Source organism: Narcine bancroftii, chromosome 5 (genome assembly GCF_036971445.1).
Source record: "Narcine bancroftii isolate sNarBan1 chromosome 5, sNarBan1.hap1, whole genome shotgun sequence".
Classification (NCBI taxonomy): Eukaryota; Metazoa; Chordata; class Chondrichthyes; order Torpediniformes; family Narcinidae; genus Narcine; species Narcine bancroftii.
In genome coordinates, this window is record NC_091473.1 from 98,158,934 (window position 1) to 98,175,955 (window position 17,022).

The following is a 17,022-nucleotide window of genomic DNA, read 5'->3' on the forward strand; positions in this document are numbered from 1 at the left end:
GGACTTGTCTTCATTGTGGAGAAGGGCAAGGATGGTGTGGGAATGGGGAGTTGAAAAGGTTTGAAACTAGGGGGTGTGGAGGGCAATGTGGATAGAGCACAGAAGCTCTACAAATCAGTCACCTGGTCTGCACCTAGTTTTGCCAGCACAGAGGAGGTCGCATTGGGAGCACCAAATGCAATGGCCAAGTTGGAGGGGCTGCACACAAATCTTTGCCTCACCTGGAAGGACCATTTTTAAAACACAAGAAACAAGAGCAGCTGCTCCACCATTCAATGGAATCATGGATGATCTGATGATAGGGTCATCTCCACCTACCTGCCTTTTCTCAATACACCTTAATTTTCTTACTATGTAAAAATTTATCCAACCTGGTCTTAAATACATTTACTGAGGTAACTTCCACTCTTTCAATGGGCAGTGAATTCCATCAATTCATCATCCTCTGGAAAAAGCAGTTCCTTCTTCATCTTAAATCTACTATCCCAAATCCTGAGGCTATGTCTCCTAGTTCCATTCTCCCCCACTAATAGAAATAACTTACCTACCTCTAAGTTATCTACACCTTGCATAATTTAATACAAGATCCCCTCTCATTCTACTAAATTCCAGTGAGTACAGTCCCAAACTACTCAACCTCTCCTCATAGACTAACCCCTCATCGGTAATCAACATGGTGAACCTTCTCTGCACCACCTTCAAAGCCAGTACATCCTTCCTCAAGTAAGGGGACCAGAACTGTATGCAGTACTCCAGATACAGCCTCAACAGTACCTTGTGGAGTTTCAGCACAACCTCCCTGCTCCTAAAATTCAACCCCTCTAGCAATGAAGGTCAACTTTCCATTTACCTTCATGATAGCCTGCTGCAACTGCAAACCAACGTTTTGTGATTCATGCACAAGCACTCCCATGTCCTTCTGCAATGCAGCATGCTGCAATCGCTTGCTATTTGAATAATAATCTGGTTTGGTTCCTGCATGGTGGTGAGAGCTGCCAAACCTGGAATGGCTGCTTCAGCTCCTGAATGGTGGTGGCCTGGGTTGCTGAAAGGCTAACCTGTCCATGCACTGGTTTGATTGGTATTGTGTGCTTATATTGCACTTTATAACCATGTAACCACTTACAGCACAGAACAGGCCAGTTCGGCCCTACTAGTCCATGCCATAGCAAATCTCCACCCTCCTAGTCCCACTGACCAGCACCCGGTCCATACCCCTCTAGTCCCCTCCTATCCATGTAACGATCCAGTCTTTCCTTAAATGTAACCAATGATCCCGCCTCGACCACGTCTGCGGGAAGCTCATTCCACATCCCCAAATTTCCCCTCATGTTCCCCTTATAATTTCCCCCCTTCAATCTTAAACCATGTCCTCTAGTTTGAATCTCCCCCTTTCTTAATTGAAAAAGCCTATCCACATTTACTCTGTCTGTCCTTTTTAAAATCTTAAACACCTCTATCAAGTCCCCTCTCAATCTTCTACGCTCCAGAGAAAAAAGCCCTAGTCTGCACAACCTTTCCCTGTAACTCAGTCCCTGAAATCCTGTCAACATTCTCGTGAACCTTCTCTGCACTCTCTCTATTTTGTTTATATCTTTCCTATAATTTGGTGACCAAGACTGTACACAGTACTCTAAATTTGGCCTCACCAATTTCATCACAACTTCCCTACTCTTGAATTCAATACTCCGATTTATGAAGGCCAACATTCCAAATGCCTTCTTCACCACACCATCTACCTGAGTATCAGCCTTGAGGGTACTATTTACCATCACTCCTAAATCCCTTTGTTGCTCTGCACTCCTCAATTGTCTACCATTCAATGTATACAACCTATTTAAATTTGCCTTTCCAAAATGTAGCACCTCACATTTATCGGTATTAAATTCCATCAGCCATTTCTCAGCCCACACCTCCAGCCTTCCTAAATCACCTTTTAATCTACGGTAATCTATCTCACTCTCCACAACACCACCCATCTTTGTGTCATCCGCAAACTTGCTTATCCAATTCTCCACCCCTACAACCAGATCGTTAATATATATAACAAATAATAGTGGACCCAGGACTGAACCCTGAGGAACTCCACTAGTCACCGGCCTCCAATTGGACAAACAATTTTCTACCATTACTCTCTGACACCTCCCATCCAACCACTGCTGAATCCATTTCACTACCTCTTTATTTATACCTAATGCCTCCACCTTTTTTCCTAACCTCCTGTGAGGAACTTTGTCAAAAGCTTTACTAAAGTCCAAATAGACAACATCCACAGCTTTCCCTTCATCAACCTTTTTTGTAACCCCCTCGAAGAACTCAATCAGGTTTGTCAAGCATGATCCAATTGTTAACTGAAAACTTGTTTATAATGATAAAATGTTGGCATGAATGAAAAAGAATCCCTGTTCCAGAACTCTGGTTATATTCCGAGTTACACTTTTGATCCAAGCTCTCATAGAAGAGAAAATCTTAGGGCTGGGAATGGGCCCAATATTTACTATTATGAAAATTATTTTCAAAATGCCACAGATTAAAGTTTGATTCATAATTAATCAAATACCTCTTTCTGAACAAAATCATTTTCACCATTAAAACACTGCAGGTGGAGCACAAGACTCATACTTGGCTAAAGTGAGTGAAAAAAACCATAAAACTCCATCTCTTTCACACCAAACCCACCTGGGCTCTCCCAATTTAGCCAGTATCAATTTACTGCAAGTCACAATTACAAAAACAATTTTGTGATCATTTATAGTTAAACTTATTGATTCAAGATTCTGTTATCGTCATGCAATAAAACAGATGCAATATTTTGAAAGAAAAAACAAGGGAGTTACAAGGTAGGAAGGGCCTGTAATGTGCTGTATTGTTCAATGACACGAAATTACATTTTGTCTGCCTGTTTAAGATAATATAAAGCCAACAAAAAAATCCATATCACCTGTCTCAATGCAGCTGAGATGAAGCAAACCATTAATATAATGAATACTGCACATAATAACCCTGTCATTAAGCCTTACATTTTAAGTGCAACAGATGTTTTGATATTCTTGAATCAAACGTCATCCTTCTATTACCTCGAAGATTTATAGATTTATGTCTCTTTGAAGAGCATCAATTTAACCAATGTTTCTTTCCATTATATACAATTTGAAGATTTATCAACTTTATTAAAATTATATGTTTTCTTTATTTACAAAGAGTTTGCATTTTGATAGTATTTGCTACACAATGCACCAGGCTCCAGATGTTCAGGAACATTCATGAAATTTTATATTTGCTTCAAAATCTTTGATTATCACAAATTTTAGAGTAAATTATCCAGAAAGACAGTTCCAACATTGCATCTCTCTATGGTGTGCTTTCCAAAGATTCCTTTTCAAAACTAATGATCAATTCCTCTTAGTAGACACATGTACTAATAATGGTAAGACATTTACAAGCAAATAAAATAATTTTCCACAAAGTATCATGTACCTGTAACAAAAATGACACATACACCACTTTGGATGTCCAATATGTATTATGTCCAATAAATGTAATTGAGTCTTGACCAAAAGGTTATTAAAGAAAGATTTTAAAGCCTGCTAACCTTCTTTCCACTATTCAAAATCTTGAAGATTCACTTTTTCCTGGAAATTCTAATTTCTCCTCTATTGTGACTGCCTTCAGGTGACACCCTGCTCTCCAGACCCACCTTCATTAACTGAACATCTCTGGCAATTTGCCACACTTCACCAAGCTTTATTACCTCAAGACTCTGGAGGCATCATTCTCCACTGCTTTTGCCTCCCTACAATTTTCAGAAAACATTATTAAAATTACACAAATGCACCATTCCTCCTCAATTTACTACAATCTCCCATTTTGGACATATTTGTGCAGTGCACGTCCTAATTACATCAGGTACCTAGTTCCAAAAGGCAGAGATTTATAATCCTGACCTATGTTCCAAAATTATGTTCCAGTAACTAATCCCTACACATGAGACATTGGTAATTCAGAAATGTGGTATTTCTTGGCTTCAACTGCTTTAATTAAACACTGGGTGCATTGCCCAACCTTTAAACTGTATGTGTTGATAAATCCTCATAACACCAGTTAAATCAATAAAATTGTTGATTGCAAACATGCCAACACCCCATAGCAACAAACATGATGTGGTTAATTGCTGAAAGCTGCCATGGAAGACACTACTGGATTTAAATACTTGAACAAATTTCCAGTAATGCTTCTTTAATATGTTTTTGCAACACAAGGGGTTGGTTGTTTTTCCAAAGGTGAGACATCTCCATCCAATATCAAAATTTGGACAGAATACAATCACACAGCAAGACGTGAGGGTAGAGGGTTTATTTTCCTGCTTTCTGGTAAATGAGTCAATGCCCATCACACCATATTCTGGCTCAAGTGTTACATTCTTGGGCCAAAGATCTAGGTGACATTTTTCTCTCTATCCTGCAATTTTTTTTGCTGTTGCTTTTTACTATTTTAGTGGAATTTTCCACCAATTGTCTTTGTCTTCACCATGGTTTTGCAATTGATGTACAGGTATTGCCCAACTTATGACCGTAATTGGGAACAAAGAATTGGTCGTATCTTGGAATGGACACGAGTCAGAATTGTGTGTGGAGTACTGAAGTCTTAAAGCAAACTTTTTAATTAAATATTTTTTTCATTGTACATTTGACGATAACAACTTAAAGCTTCCTGAATGTGTTGATTAACCTTGGCGAATCTTTCCACATTCTTGTCCATGCTTACCTTGTTAGTCGGCGTTCCAGGGTCCTGGGGCTGGGTTCTGTTGGTGCATCCATGAGAGTAAAGGATGTGATTTCAATATCGTCAGAGTGCTTAACTCTCGAATATGCGCCAACAGAACTCCAATACATGAACCCACTGAAGGCTCGTGAATGTGCAAACCGAAGACTAGCACATGTGCACAGTATTCAAGTGGCTGCGCCCAGCCCTGGTACCCCGGATCGCCGACCAACAAGTACGCACATTTTGGCTCTTACATGCCCTGAATCCCTGTTATAGTTTGTGAAATACAACATAAACCTTATAACTTTTATATTTTTTTGACATTTTTAAAATTCGATTGTATGCACAGATGGCTGTAAGTCACACAAGCTGTAAGTCAGGGACTACCTGTAATAGTTACAAGTGAAATATGGCTATTGGCAATGGTTTTTCTATGTTAGAGTGCAACATTCCTTCTTTAAACAGAAAGCAACATTTTCTTTTTATTTTTTTAATTAATTTATTTAAAATTTTGGACCATACATATGCAGTCAAGGACAAAATTAAAAATACAAGCACAAAAGTAAATCCAGTATTTGCTCCATGATGGCTATACCCCAATTCCCCAACCACTCACAAGAAAGACCCCAAAGAAAAAGATAGATTTGTAACAGGTTGAGGATTAGGATGCAAGTAGTTAAATATTTACACCAGAGATCTGTAGAGAAGGATGCCAAACTTGTAAAAATATGCTGTACTTATTTCTTAAGTTATAAGTAATTTTATCAAGGGGAATACAACTATGTATTCCAACGTGCCATATTTAGTTAGATGTGACTCAGATTTCCATGCAACTGCAATATATTTTCTAGTTACTGTCAATGCAATTTAACAAATTCTGTTTGATGTTTGGATAGTTTCAATTTTCGTCTTATCCTGTGGTGTTACCCAGTAAAAATAATTCTGGGTTTTGTGGAAACTTGATTCCTGTGATCTGCTCTAGGAAATTTCCTAAATCAACCCAAAAGACCTTACTTTAGAACATAATCAAGTTGAATGTAAAAATGTTCCTACCTCCTCACCACATCCAAAACATCAGTCTGATAGGTCTGAATTTAATGTGTTTAATTTCTGTGGTGTGAAGTATCATTGATGCAAAAAATTATATTGTTCTAATCTAGATCTTACATTTATCGTGTTAGTCATACTAATCCAACATAGTTCAGACCAGTTTTGCTTGTCGATTCTAACATTCAAGTCTGATTCCCATCTCTGTCTGGATTTTTGAACCCCGTTTGGGTTTTCCCACTTGAAGTAAAAGATACATGTTTGAAGTAAATTTCTTTGTATTTCCCTTTCGAATCAGAGTCTCCATGTCATTACAATTTGGTAAAAACACTTTTGGTCTAATTTTTTGTATATTTCGGCGCACAAGTCAAGCCGTGAAACCCTAAAAAATTCCTCAAAAAGGGGTTGATTTGTACACCGGATATACTTTTGAGACCTTAACTTCACCAAAAAAAACCAAATGGATGTCAATTTGGCGTATAAATCAATGCTAGAAGCACCCCTCCACTGTCGGTGCTGCTGCACCTCAACACCTCCCCAGTGCTGGGCACCAACATAAGCTCTCCTACCTGGGACTGTTGCTGCTCCTGCCTGGTGGGCCGAGGTTTCTGCTTCTACCTGGAGCACAATGTCACCGCTCCAGCTCCGTGGGCTGTTGCTATCTGGTAGACCAAGGTTTTTTTTTTAAACTTACTTATTTACAGCTTTATTATTTGCAATTGGGGTGTTTTAAAAAATTTTGGGTTGCTCCTAGGAGGCCCGGACAGCCCGAAAAATGGGGGCTGACTTGTAAACCGGATACAACGTAAAACCCTTAAAATTAAGCTAAAAAACGGGTGTCAACTTATACGCTGGTCAACTTGTATGCTGAAATATACAACATACCTTAAATACATTCTTATTTGAAAACAGCAGAAGATTGTTTTGTTAGGAATCAGATTCCTTTACGAGACCAGATTTCAAAAATTTGGTTACCCATTGTTACGAATCAGAAGGGTTTGGGGAGATAAGCCTCTTCTTGTTCCAGGATCACTATTTATTTTATACCAGATATTAATTAAGTTTTTAAACAAAGTGGTTTATCTCTCACCAGTTATTAATTTTGCATCCTATATCGTTCGATAAAATTTTTTTAAATTAGGGAGTCTTAAACCTCCCAGCTCATATTTACAGGTTTGCTTTTCTATGGAGACCTTCGACATCTTATCTTTCCAAAGAAATTTTCTGATATATTTATTTAACTCCTGAAAAAAAATCTAAGATAATGGTATGGGCAGTGATTGAAATAGATATTGTACTCTTGAAAATGTATTCATTTTAATACAATTAAATCTTCCCACTAGTGTTAGAGGTAAGGCTGTCCATTTGCTTAGATCTTCTTCAATTTTTTGAAGTAATGGTAAATAATTTAATTTGTATAAATTTTAAAAATTATTATCTGTACCTATTATATTCCTAATTATTTTATCCCATTGGTCAGTCATTTAAATGGGGTAGCTCTTTGATACTGAGTAATCTCCTCATGTAAGAGGTATAATTTCACTCTTACCCCAATTTATTTTATAACCCCAAATTTTTCAATATTCTTCCAATTTAGAGTACAATTTCTGTATTGAAGTTACTGACTCCATCAAATATATTAATACATCATCAGCAAATGAATCAACTTTTTATTCCTCCTAGCTGACCCCAAGAGGTTCTATATGTAAAATAAATAAAGCTTGAGATAGCAGACATCCTTGTCTGCTAGATCTTGAAAACTGGAATGATGTGTAAATTTGTCCATTAGTCACCACTTTAGCTTTCAGTTTATTATATAATGCCTAATCCAATTTATAAAAATTTGACCTGTCTTTCCAGTTCTTTAAATAGAAAATCCCATTCTAGTCTATCAAATGCATTGTACTAATGAAACCTGCTTACATTATCAGCCAATTGTCTCATTTTCACAAAGTCTGTCTGGTCCAAGTTTGTCAATCTATTTGCCAAAGCTTTGGCAATAATCTTATAATCTGAATTTAATAATGAAATAGGTCTATAAGATCTCGGCTTCAATGGATCTCTTTTTTTTGGTATCACAGTAATAATTACCATTGAAAATGATTCCAGGAGAGTATGTGTTTCAGATGCCTGATCTAAATAGAGGAATCAATAAATCTTTAAATTCTTTATAAAATTCAGGAGGAAAACCATCTTATCCCAGAGATGTATTGCTTTGGAATGAACTCAGTGCTTCCCTGACCTCCTCCTGAGTAAAAGCATTCAGTTCTACTTGATATTCCAAATCTAAACTTGGAATCCTTATTTGTGATGAAAATTTTATTAACCTCTCTTTTGGATTCCGATTGATATAATTTAGAGTAAAATTGTCTAAAAGCCTCATTAACATCTTGAGGTTTATAACTAGTCATGCTCATAACTGTTTTTAAATCACATTTATCATTCTTGAGACCTGTTCTGCTTTCAATTGCCAAGAAAGTACCTTATGGGCTCTTTCACCCAATTCACAATACTTCTGTTTAGTTCTTGTTATCACTTTTTTTTTCATTCTATATGTTTGTAATGTATTATATTCAAGTAATTTTATTATTAAGTTGTCTATGCTTTTCTTCAGACCCCCTCATTTGGAGATCTTTTCTAAATTAGATATTTATTTTTCCAACGTTTCCACCTCTCTTGTATATTCCTTTTTAATCTTCTCTAGCGTCTACCACAACAGTGCTATCAAATAAATGCTCACTACTTGCAGTTCTTAATAGAATGCCTTTAATCATGCGATCCGCCCTCTTTTACATCACTTCCGTCCAGAAGCCCGAAACAGGCAGTGACTTCACAACACATCCGCGAAGCATCCCAACAGCACGTGTTTCTGTCCTAAGATTTTGGAGAATCTACGCCATCTTCTTGGGTGAGTACACCATGCCAATTCGGCCCAAGCCACGACCACTCAGCCCGCTACACCACCCACCCCCAGAATCGCCTTTAAGACATGCAAATACAGTAGACTTGGGAGGGCGACCTCTGTGCCTGAGGGAAGGATACGGCACAGGTAATGATGTCCAAGTTTGGACAGAAACGTGGTCTCAAATAAAAAAAGAGTCAGTGTTGGCAGTAGCAAGCACCATCATTTCCATCATAAGGTCCGAGGGGCTCCTGATATCCAACCCCTGCATATTCAGGACCCGAATACCAAGCTCTTGCTTGCTGAGCTCCAGCATGTCCAGTAAAAATCGACAGAAATGCATATATTTCTGGTCCACTGGTAAGTTGTCAAGATACCGCCTCACCTTTGTAGCCATAGCTAACCACATGCCAGAATTTGATATCTTCAGAGTCAATGCCTCTCAAGTTAAATTGAGCTTCAGCTAACTGAAGCCAAGCCCTTGGCTGGTGAGCCGAAAAGGGTGGGAGATGAACCCCACAGCATTAACAGTAGCTGCAGCTGAAGTTGGTGCAGCATTCTGCATGGCTACCAAACTGTTGAAAAGGTTCCAATGTCATTGGAACCTGTCAGGGTCATCAATGTAGCATCTGCCACAGCAGCCCTACCAAATAAATGCTCACTACTCACAGTTCTCGTAGAATGCCTTTAATCACGACATCTGCCCTCTTTTACGTCACTTCCGCTTCAAAAGCCTGAAACCAGAAGCAATGTCACGACAAGTCTGAGAAACATCCCGATAGTGAGTGTTTCTGCCCAAAACTTTGGAGGGCCCATGCCAACTTCTCGGTGAGTACACCACGGCAATTCAGCCCATCCCGGGCCACAACCGCTCAGCCCACTACACTTAGAAGTATAACATAACTTTTTCTCTTAAATTTTCTTTCAAGGCTTCCAAAATAATACTTATTCGTAGTTGAATTGCAGTTGACTCACAAAATATCTGAATTTGTCTTCTAATAAAGTCACAAAAGTTTGATCTTTTCAACAATGATAAATTGAGACACCATCTTAAGACCAATTTTTCTTTATCTGGCATCATAAAAGTCAGTATCAAAAGTGAGTGATCTGATAAAATTCTCACTTTATATTCAACTTCCATAGTTCTACCTTGTAATTGAGCTGACATTAGAAATAAATCTATTCTGCAATAGGAATAATATCTATTTGAGTAAAAGGAATAATCTCTTTCTTGAATTAATTCTTCTCCAAGCATCCACTAAATTCAGCTCTCTCATTAATATCTAAGTGGCTTTTGCCACTTTTGTTCTCTTTACTGCTCTTGATGATCTATCTAAAACTGGATCCAGACAAAAGTTGAAATCTCCTACTAAAATATCTTCATAAGTATTTGCTAGATTCAGGAATGTGTCTTGAATAAATTTCTTATCATCAATATTTGGTGCATAAAAACATTTGATTTTTTTCTTTCAAGAATATATTGTCACACATTAAGTTTATTGTCATCTGATTGTACAAGTACAATCCAACAAAACAACATTCTCTGGTCCTCAATGCAAAACATGCAGTCATACAACCGACACAACAGACACAAACAAACAATACAAATGAAGGACAAGTATTTTATCTGTACAAATAAATAAATATTGTTTTGTACATTTGAGAGTCTTGTACAGTTAGTGTGAGCAGTTCCTTTAGTTGTTCAGCATTCTCACTGACCGTGGGAAGAAGCTGTTCCTCAGTTTGGTGGTGCTGGCTCTGATACTTTGGAATCTCTTCCTTGATGGGAGCAGCCGAAAGACGCTGCGTGCAGGGTGGAAGAGTATTCAATGATTTTGTGCACCTTCTTCAGACCACAATACCAGTAGATCACATCGATGGGAGGGAGGAAGACTCCAGTGATCCTCCCAACTACTCTTATGGTCCTGTGGATTGACCTCCAATACATTTCTCTGCAGCACACAGTGATGCAGCGGCTAGGATGCTATCAATAGAGCTCCTATAGAAGGTTGACATAATGGTGGCCAGTAGCCTTGCTCACTTCAGTCTTCTCAGGAAGTGCATTTGTTGCTGCACCTTCCTGACAAGTGAGGAGATGTTGAGCGTCCATGATAGGTCACTAGTTCAGTGAACCCCAAGGAACTTGGTGCTCTCCACTCTCTACTACAGAGTTGTTGATGTCGAAGGTGGTCATTCCTGGGTCTCCTGAAGTCCACGATCATCTCTAGCACCATTTTATGAGATTTTCCACCTCTTCTCTGCATGTGTCTCATTGATGCTGATGAGGCAACTACTGTTGTGTCATCAGCAAATTTGATGACACTGTTGGAGCTGGATCTGGCAATCCCGTCGTGAGTCAGTAGTGTGAACAGGAGCAGGCTGAGCACACCAGCCTCTGGAGAATGATCATATTAAACACCGAGCTGAAATCAATGAACAGCAGCCTAGAGGATGAGGCGTTGTTCTCTAGATGGGCCAAGATGGAGTGAAGCAACAAGGCTATAGCATCATCTATGGAACGGTTTCTCTATAGGTAAAATGAAATGGGTCCAGCGTCTCTAGGAGATGTGCTTTGATGCATTCCATCACCAGATGCTCGAACCATTTGATAATGGTACCCAGTGAGTATCACACGATTTAAGGATCCCACAAACACCGATTCCAGTAACATTGTGGAAACACACTAATCAGACAAGATAGATAAATGACAGAGTGCAGACAACGGTTCATTTGGGAAAGTGAAACCTGGAGATGTGGAAAGGAAAGACAAAGTGCCAGAAGGTATAGAAACATGGCAAAGGTAGGTGAATGATTTGCATAGCTTGCAGATGCAAGATTCTATATTAATCCCTCTTTCACTGTTGGTAACTTTTTCAATTGATCTCAATATAAACATTTTGTGAAAAATAGATGCTTCTTTATTTTTAATTTTTCTTCCTTCTGTCTTTGTGGCACAACCTCAACATTATTATCAATTTGTCATTCAGTTGTTAACATAATCCAGTTATTATTTTTCAAGAACTTATGACTGGAGTTAATAAGTGAAATCATTCAGACAAATAGGTTCAAGACTGTATGATCCAGAATTTGGCACTCTCTCAAATTGCAGGCAGCAATTTTTATTCCAGATCAGTGAAATGACAATGCACATTGGCCAATTAACATTTCTACAGTCCTGGAAAAGAATCCCCATTCCAGACTCTGGTTATATTCTTTGACATACTTTTGATCCAAGATCTCGCATATACTCAGAAGAGAAAATCTTGGGGCTGGATTTTATTCTGATTAGTTACAATACGTGCAAATAGAGTACCTTCTTCAGTCATAGCTAAGTTAACCAGGGTGCCAAGTCAGAAAAGCCATTTCAGGTGCCAACTATGTCAATATGCAGTAACCTAATCAATGTCCTTAAATGAGATTCTGACAATCCACTTGAGGCCACAAGGAAGGATTTGGCCCTATAAGAAAATGTTCCCAGCAATTTGCTGCCCTATCACACTGCTACCAGAAGCTTGACCCTACCATAGTTGCCACATCCACTGTAAGCTCCCCCACCAGTCATTACCAGTTTGCTATGCAAACTTCATCAACTACCAGTTCTACAATCCCACGTCATTCAGACTCATTCATCATAAACTTAATAGCTCTATTTGAATAATTTCCAGATGAGAGCAGTCAGAATTTCCAACTGGATTGGCAGCTTGCTGACATCACTCAAATGTGGCAAGAAGGAAAATGGCACTCCTGCCAGAAACAAAAGTATAGAAGAATTTGCTTGTCAGTGTTTGGAAAAGCAAAAGTAAAAATAAAATGTTATTTGAAGTTTTAAAAAATTGTACACCGCTTATAACAATCCAGCATTGAAATCAAAATCCTACCGCCTTTATGAGACTGTTTTCCTGAAAGGTGCTGGTCAAATCAGTAATCATTTCCTGGGCAAGGATTTCGACAGCTTTGGACTCCAGACCATGTTTCCGTACAAACTTCTCACTTGCCAGGATTGCTGCACCTGCTCCATTGGATGTTGGGCTATTTTAAAAACAAGGTTTCACAAGTCAAAAAAAGTTCCATCATTTGTTTTATTCTGATTAGTTACAATGTGTGCATCAAACAAAGACTAAAATAAAAACTTAATGGTATAAAAGAGTTTTGTTTGATTGTAATTTTGGCCCAACCTTTCTGGTGTTACAGTATCACTGCTATGGCCTCTGGTACTGTAACAGGTGTTTATTTGTGGTTATATACAAAGATTTTAAATCATGAGAAAGCATAATCAAACTACATCATTCCATTATCTTTGCCAGATATATACTGATTGAACTACTGGAGGAATCCAAATTCTGAAGAGAATCCCCAACAAACTCTGGAGTCCAATGTACTTCTCACCATCTGGATCAATGCAAGTGCTTATTATCATCTCCTGTGCTCCACCAGCTGATAAAGTGAAATCCTTCTTTTGAAGTGACCACCAAGTACAGCAAAGGCAGACAACGCACCCTGGATTGTAAACGTCAATGTCATTTACCAAGTGTAGCTTATTGAACCACTGACCACATGACTGTGAGATGTCTCTGACAACACATGGTGATACAACTGATTTAAGGGCAAAATCTAGTTAATCTCACTCTCACCAATCTACTTGTCACAGAGCAGCTGTCTGCAGCAGTGTTGGTAGGAGGTTCAAGACCAGGTTGTCACTCAGAACACATCCTACCTACATGCCTTGGTGTAACAAAACTGTAAATTGGAAGAGATTCAGATCAAATCCAGCAGACCAAAACTGGGGATCTTTGGGCAATGATTGTAACTTTGATATATTTTTCCCACTGTCATTACCATTCATTAAGGGATAAAGTTTCATTCACAGAAGTCAGGAAGCAGCACTAAGCATGTCTCATAATGGCTACATTCACACAGTATATCACTGTAATCCATTAATAGTACATCAGATCAGAGTTCTGTGAGCCCTACACAGCCTTCAATTAATGCAGGCAGTGAAACTTTAAAGTGAATTTAAGATTCTTCTTTCTTCATGAAAAGAGTGTATGGACAATAATGAATGTACACTGAATCAAGATTCCACATTGGCTTTGGAGACGGTCCAGAGGAGGTTTACTAGGTTGATCCCTGGGATGAAGGGGTTGACTTATGATGAAAGATTAAATCATCTAGGATTGTATTCACTCGAGTTCAGAAGAATGAGAGGAGATCTTATAGAAACATATAGGATTATGAAGGGTATGGATAGGATAGATGTAGGAAGGTTTTTTGAGCTGGCCGGGGAAACTAAAACGAGAGGACACAGTCTCAAGATTCGGGGGAGTAGATTTAGGACAGAGATGAGGAAAAATAGTTTTTCCCCCAGAGAGAAGTGAATGTTTGGAATTCTCTAACCAGGGAAGTGGTTGAGGCTGCCTCATTAAACATATTTAAAATTCGGTTAGATAAATTTTTACATGATAGAGGAATTAGGGGATATGGGGAGAAGGCAGGTAGGTGGAGTTAGGTCATAAATTAGATCAGCCATGATCGTATTGAATGGCGGAGAAGGCTCAATGGCCCATTTTTGGCCTACTCCTGTTCCTACTTCCTATGTTCCTATGAATCTGCTACTAAGAGAGGCACAAAGGCCATTGTACAAATCATTACACTAGGCAGGCCAGGAGGCAAATAGCCAAACTGCAATTTTAGTGATGTTCCTTGTTTAACTATTTTTAAATGCCATGCGGTACCGAATAGAACAAATATCCCATTCTTACCAGCACTGCAGCAGAGTCAGGAATTCAAAGACCTGACGAGATTTCATCACCTGATCAAGACTAAACTCCTTTTGGAACTGGGAATATCTAAACAAAAGAACAACAATTAATTCAAATTCAAACCAAACATTCACGTTTATATATTATCTTAAAATATTGGGGAAATCCTTGTGAGTTTCAAAAATGTAAGATGAATCTGTTTACTACACAAGGGTTCAGCTTTAGACAGGCCTACAATTAACAAGGCTGTTGCAGTTATAGAAAAAGCAAAAAAAAACATCTACTTTCATACTTGCTCAAAGTGAATAAGCCAATAAAAGAGGTAGATTGTGAACTTATCCACATTGGTAGAAAAAATAAAGAGCAGTGTATTATTTAAATGGTGCAAGACTAGTTTAAACTAGTTTTCAAAGAGATAAAAGTAGGTTGTTGTTATGGAGGTACAATAATTAGGAAGGCAAGAATAAGGAACACTTGCTCCAATCGTCGTTCAGTCAACTAACACCTTTCATCATTTTTTTTTAAAAAGAGGAAAGATACATATGTCTTGGAAACAATGCTGAGGAGGTTCACTTGATTGATGAAAAAAAAATTGCTGAATGTATCCATGCTGTCAGAAGTTTAGATGAGTGAAAGATATCCAATTGATGTGTTTCAAATTCTGAAGGGGTCTGGTAGTAGATGGGTTGAGGATGTATTTCCTAATGGGGGAGCCTGGAATAAAAGTTAAGAAATTAACTACTTAAGAGTGAGATGAGGATTCACTCCTCTGAATCTTTAGAATTCACTATCACAACTTTAGATACAGATCATTAAGTCAAAGCCAAGATGGATAATTAATGAAATAATTTGGAAATCAAGGATTATGAAATGTAAATAGACTTCAGACCACAGATAAGATCAACCATAAAATAGGAGAACAAGATCAAAATGCTACCCACTTCAGTATTTTTTATTGCTATTTGTTTCAAGTGTCTCTATCCTTACTAATGACCATGGCTCATGATTCCCCTCAACTTCACATGTACGACTCAAGCAAACAGAAGAACTGATTCCCGTGTTTCTGGAGTAACTTGAAAAGGAAGCATTGGAGAAAAAGATTTATTCCATGTGGGGATCAGCTGTGAGTCATTGAGATGGGATGAGTGACAGATGTTCTGTAGTTTGGTTTTGGAATCAGATTTATTTATTTTTTTAAAAAACACACAGATAATGGTTTGTGGTATATAGGGTAAATCATTTGAAAGAGCCATTGAATAAAGTTAATTTTTTGCCATCAAGCGATTTGTGATCTTCTAAAGACAATTGCTGAAGCCAAAAACAACAACAGAATCAAATTCTGGCAATAAAGTTATGGATTTAAACTCCTGGACTTGAACACAAAGATTAGATCAGCTGTTTCCCAGAAATTGCCTGTGCTGTCATTATCCCTTCTATGTAAGGGAAACAAAAGTTTGAAAATTACCACCAAAGGATTTAGGTCTAAATAAATCCTTGAGAGTTAGGAGTGACTATGGCAAGTGAGGTTAACACTTGTAATTTTGGACCAAGACAGTCAAAATCTGCTCTGCTTACATAATGCGACAAGATTAATATACCTTGACTCCAGAATACCAGCTATATTGTTCAAAAAGAAAAAAAATACTGGCGTCATTACTACACGCGTGCGTTCATTACTTCATATCAAACAATCATCCAAAAATTGCATAACTGCTTCACACACAAATGTCAATAATCCAACCATTTTGAGGTCATGCAAATACAAGATAAAAACAAAAAGCTAAAAAAGATTAATCTTTTAATTACTTAACTTCACAAAGACAAAAAATATATGCACAAAACTCTAATTCTGCAAAATCACAAGTGGACAGGATGATGGAAGTGATTAGAAGATTATAAATGATTTAGTGATTTATTTTATACCCTTGTAGGAATGTCATCATTATGACACTTTCAGTATCAAAAAGGACAGCACACTGGCCAATTGCACCAGTTCTACTCCACAATCTACAGTCTCAAGTCATACCCAACACAGAATTAATATTCCCCTTTCATCTCATAAAAATACCAAGTTAATCACATAAATATAGAGATTATCATTTAGACATTCACCTCAAATTTCAGATTCTTCCCAAGGATCCCAATTGGTAAAAACCTAATTTTCCTCAGCTTTTCAACAATTCTGCAGCATTAAAGTTTTAAAATCAATAATAAGCATTTTTTTTAAAAATAAGTATTTATTATAATCTCTTCCTCTGCAGCTCTTTTTATTATTAATACCCTGGATTATGAACTTTAATTTTCACCTAGATAGATAATGCAAATATTAAAATCAATGATCAATGAAAAACAAGCAAACTTTACTCACGGATTATTTATAGAATGCTTGTGATTTTTCCAAGCTATCTTAGCAAAATGTTCTGGTTTTGTTCCTGCAACAATAATAATAAAATTGCACTGGAAATACACCATAATGAATCTTTATGCAGGATCAAATACAACACACATGTTTGTGCAATAAAAGCCTTCCCTTTGCTAAAGTTGAGGTTT

At 37.7% G+C, this 17,022-nt stretch overlaps 1 protein-coding gene across 2 annotated transcripts in view; it reads right to left on the reverse strand.

The window, feature by feature from the left end:
• The window catches only part of scp2a (sterol carrier protein 2a), a 111,950-nt gene that overhangs the window by 73,277 nt on the left and 21,651 nt on the right, over nt 1-17,022 (reverse strand). For both annotated transcript variants that reach the window (XM_069938481.1, XM_069938482.1), the window contains exons 7-9: nt 16,841-16,904; nt 14,473-14,559; nt 12,592-12,742 (exon numbers count right to left, since the gene is read on the reverse strand). In XM_069938481.1, coding sequence (XP_069794582.1) covers nt 12,592-12,742; nt 14,473-14,559; nt 16,841-16,904 — 302 coding nt within the window. The remainder of the gene's footprint in view (nt 1-12,591; nt 12,743-14,472; nt 14,560-16,840; nt 16,905-17,022) is intronic.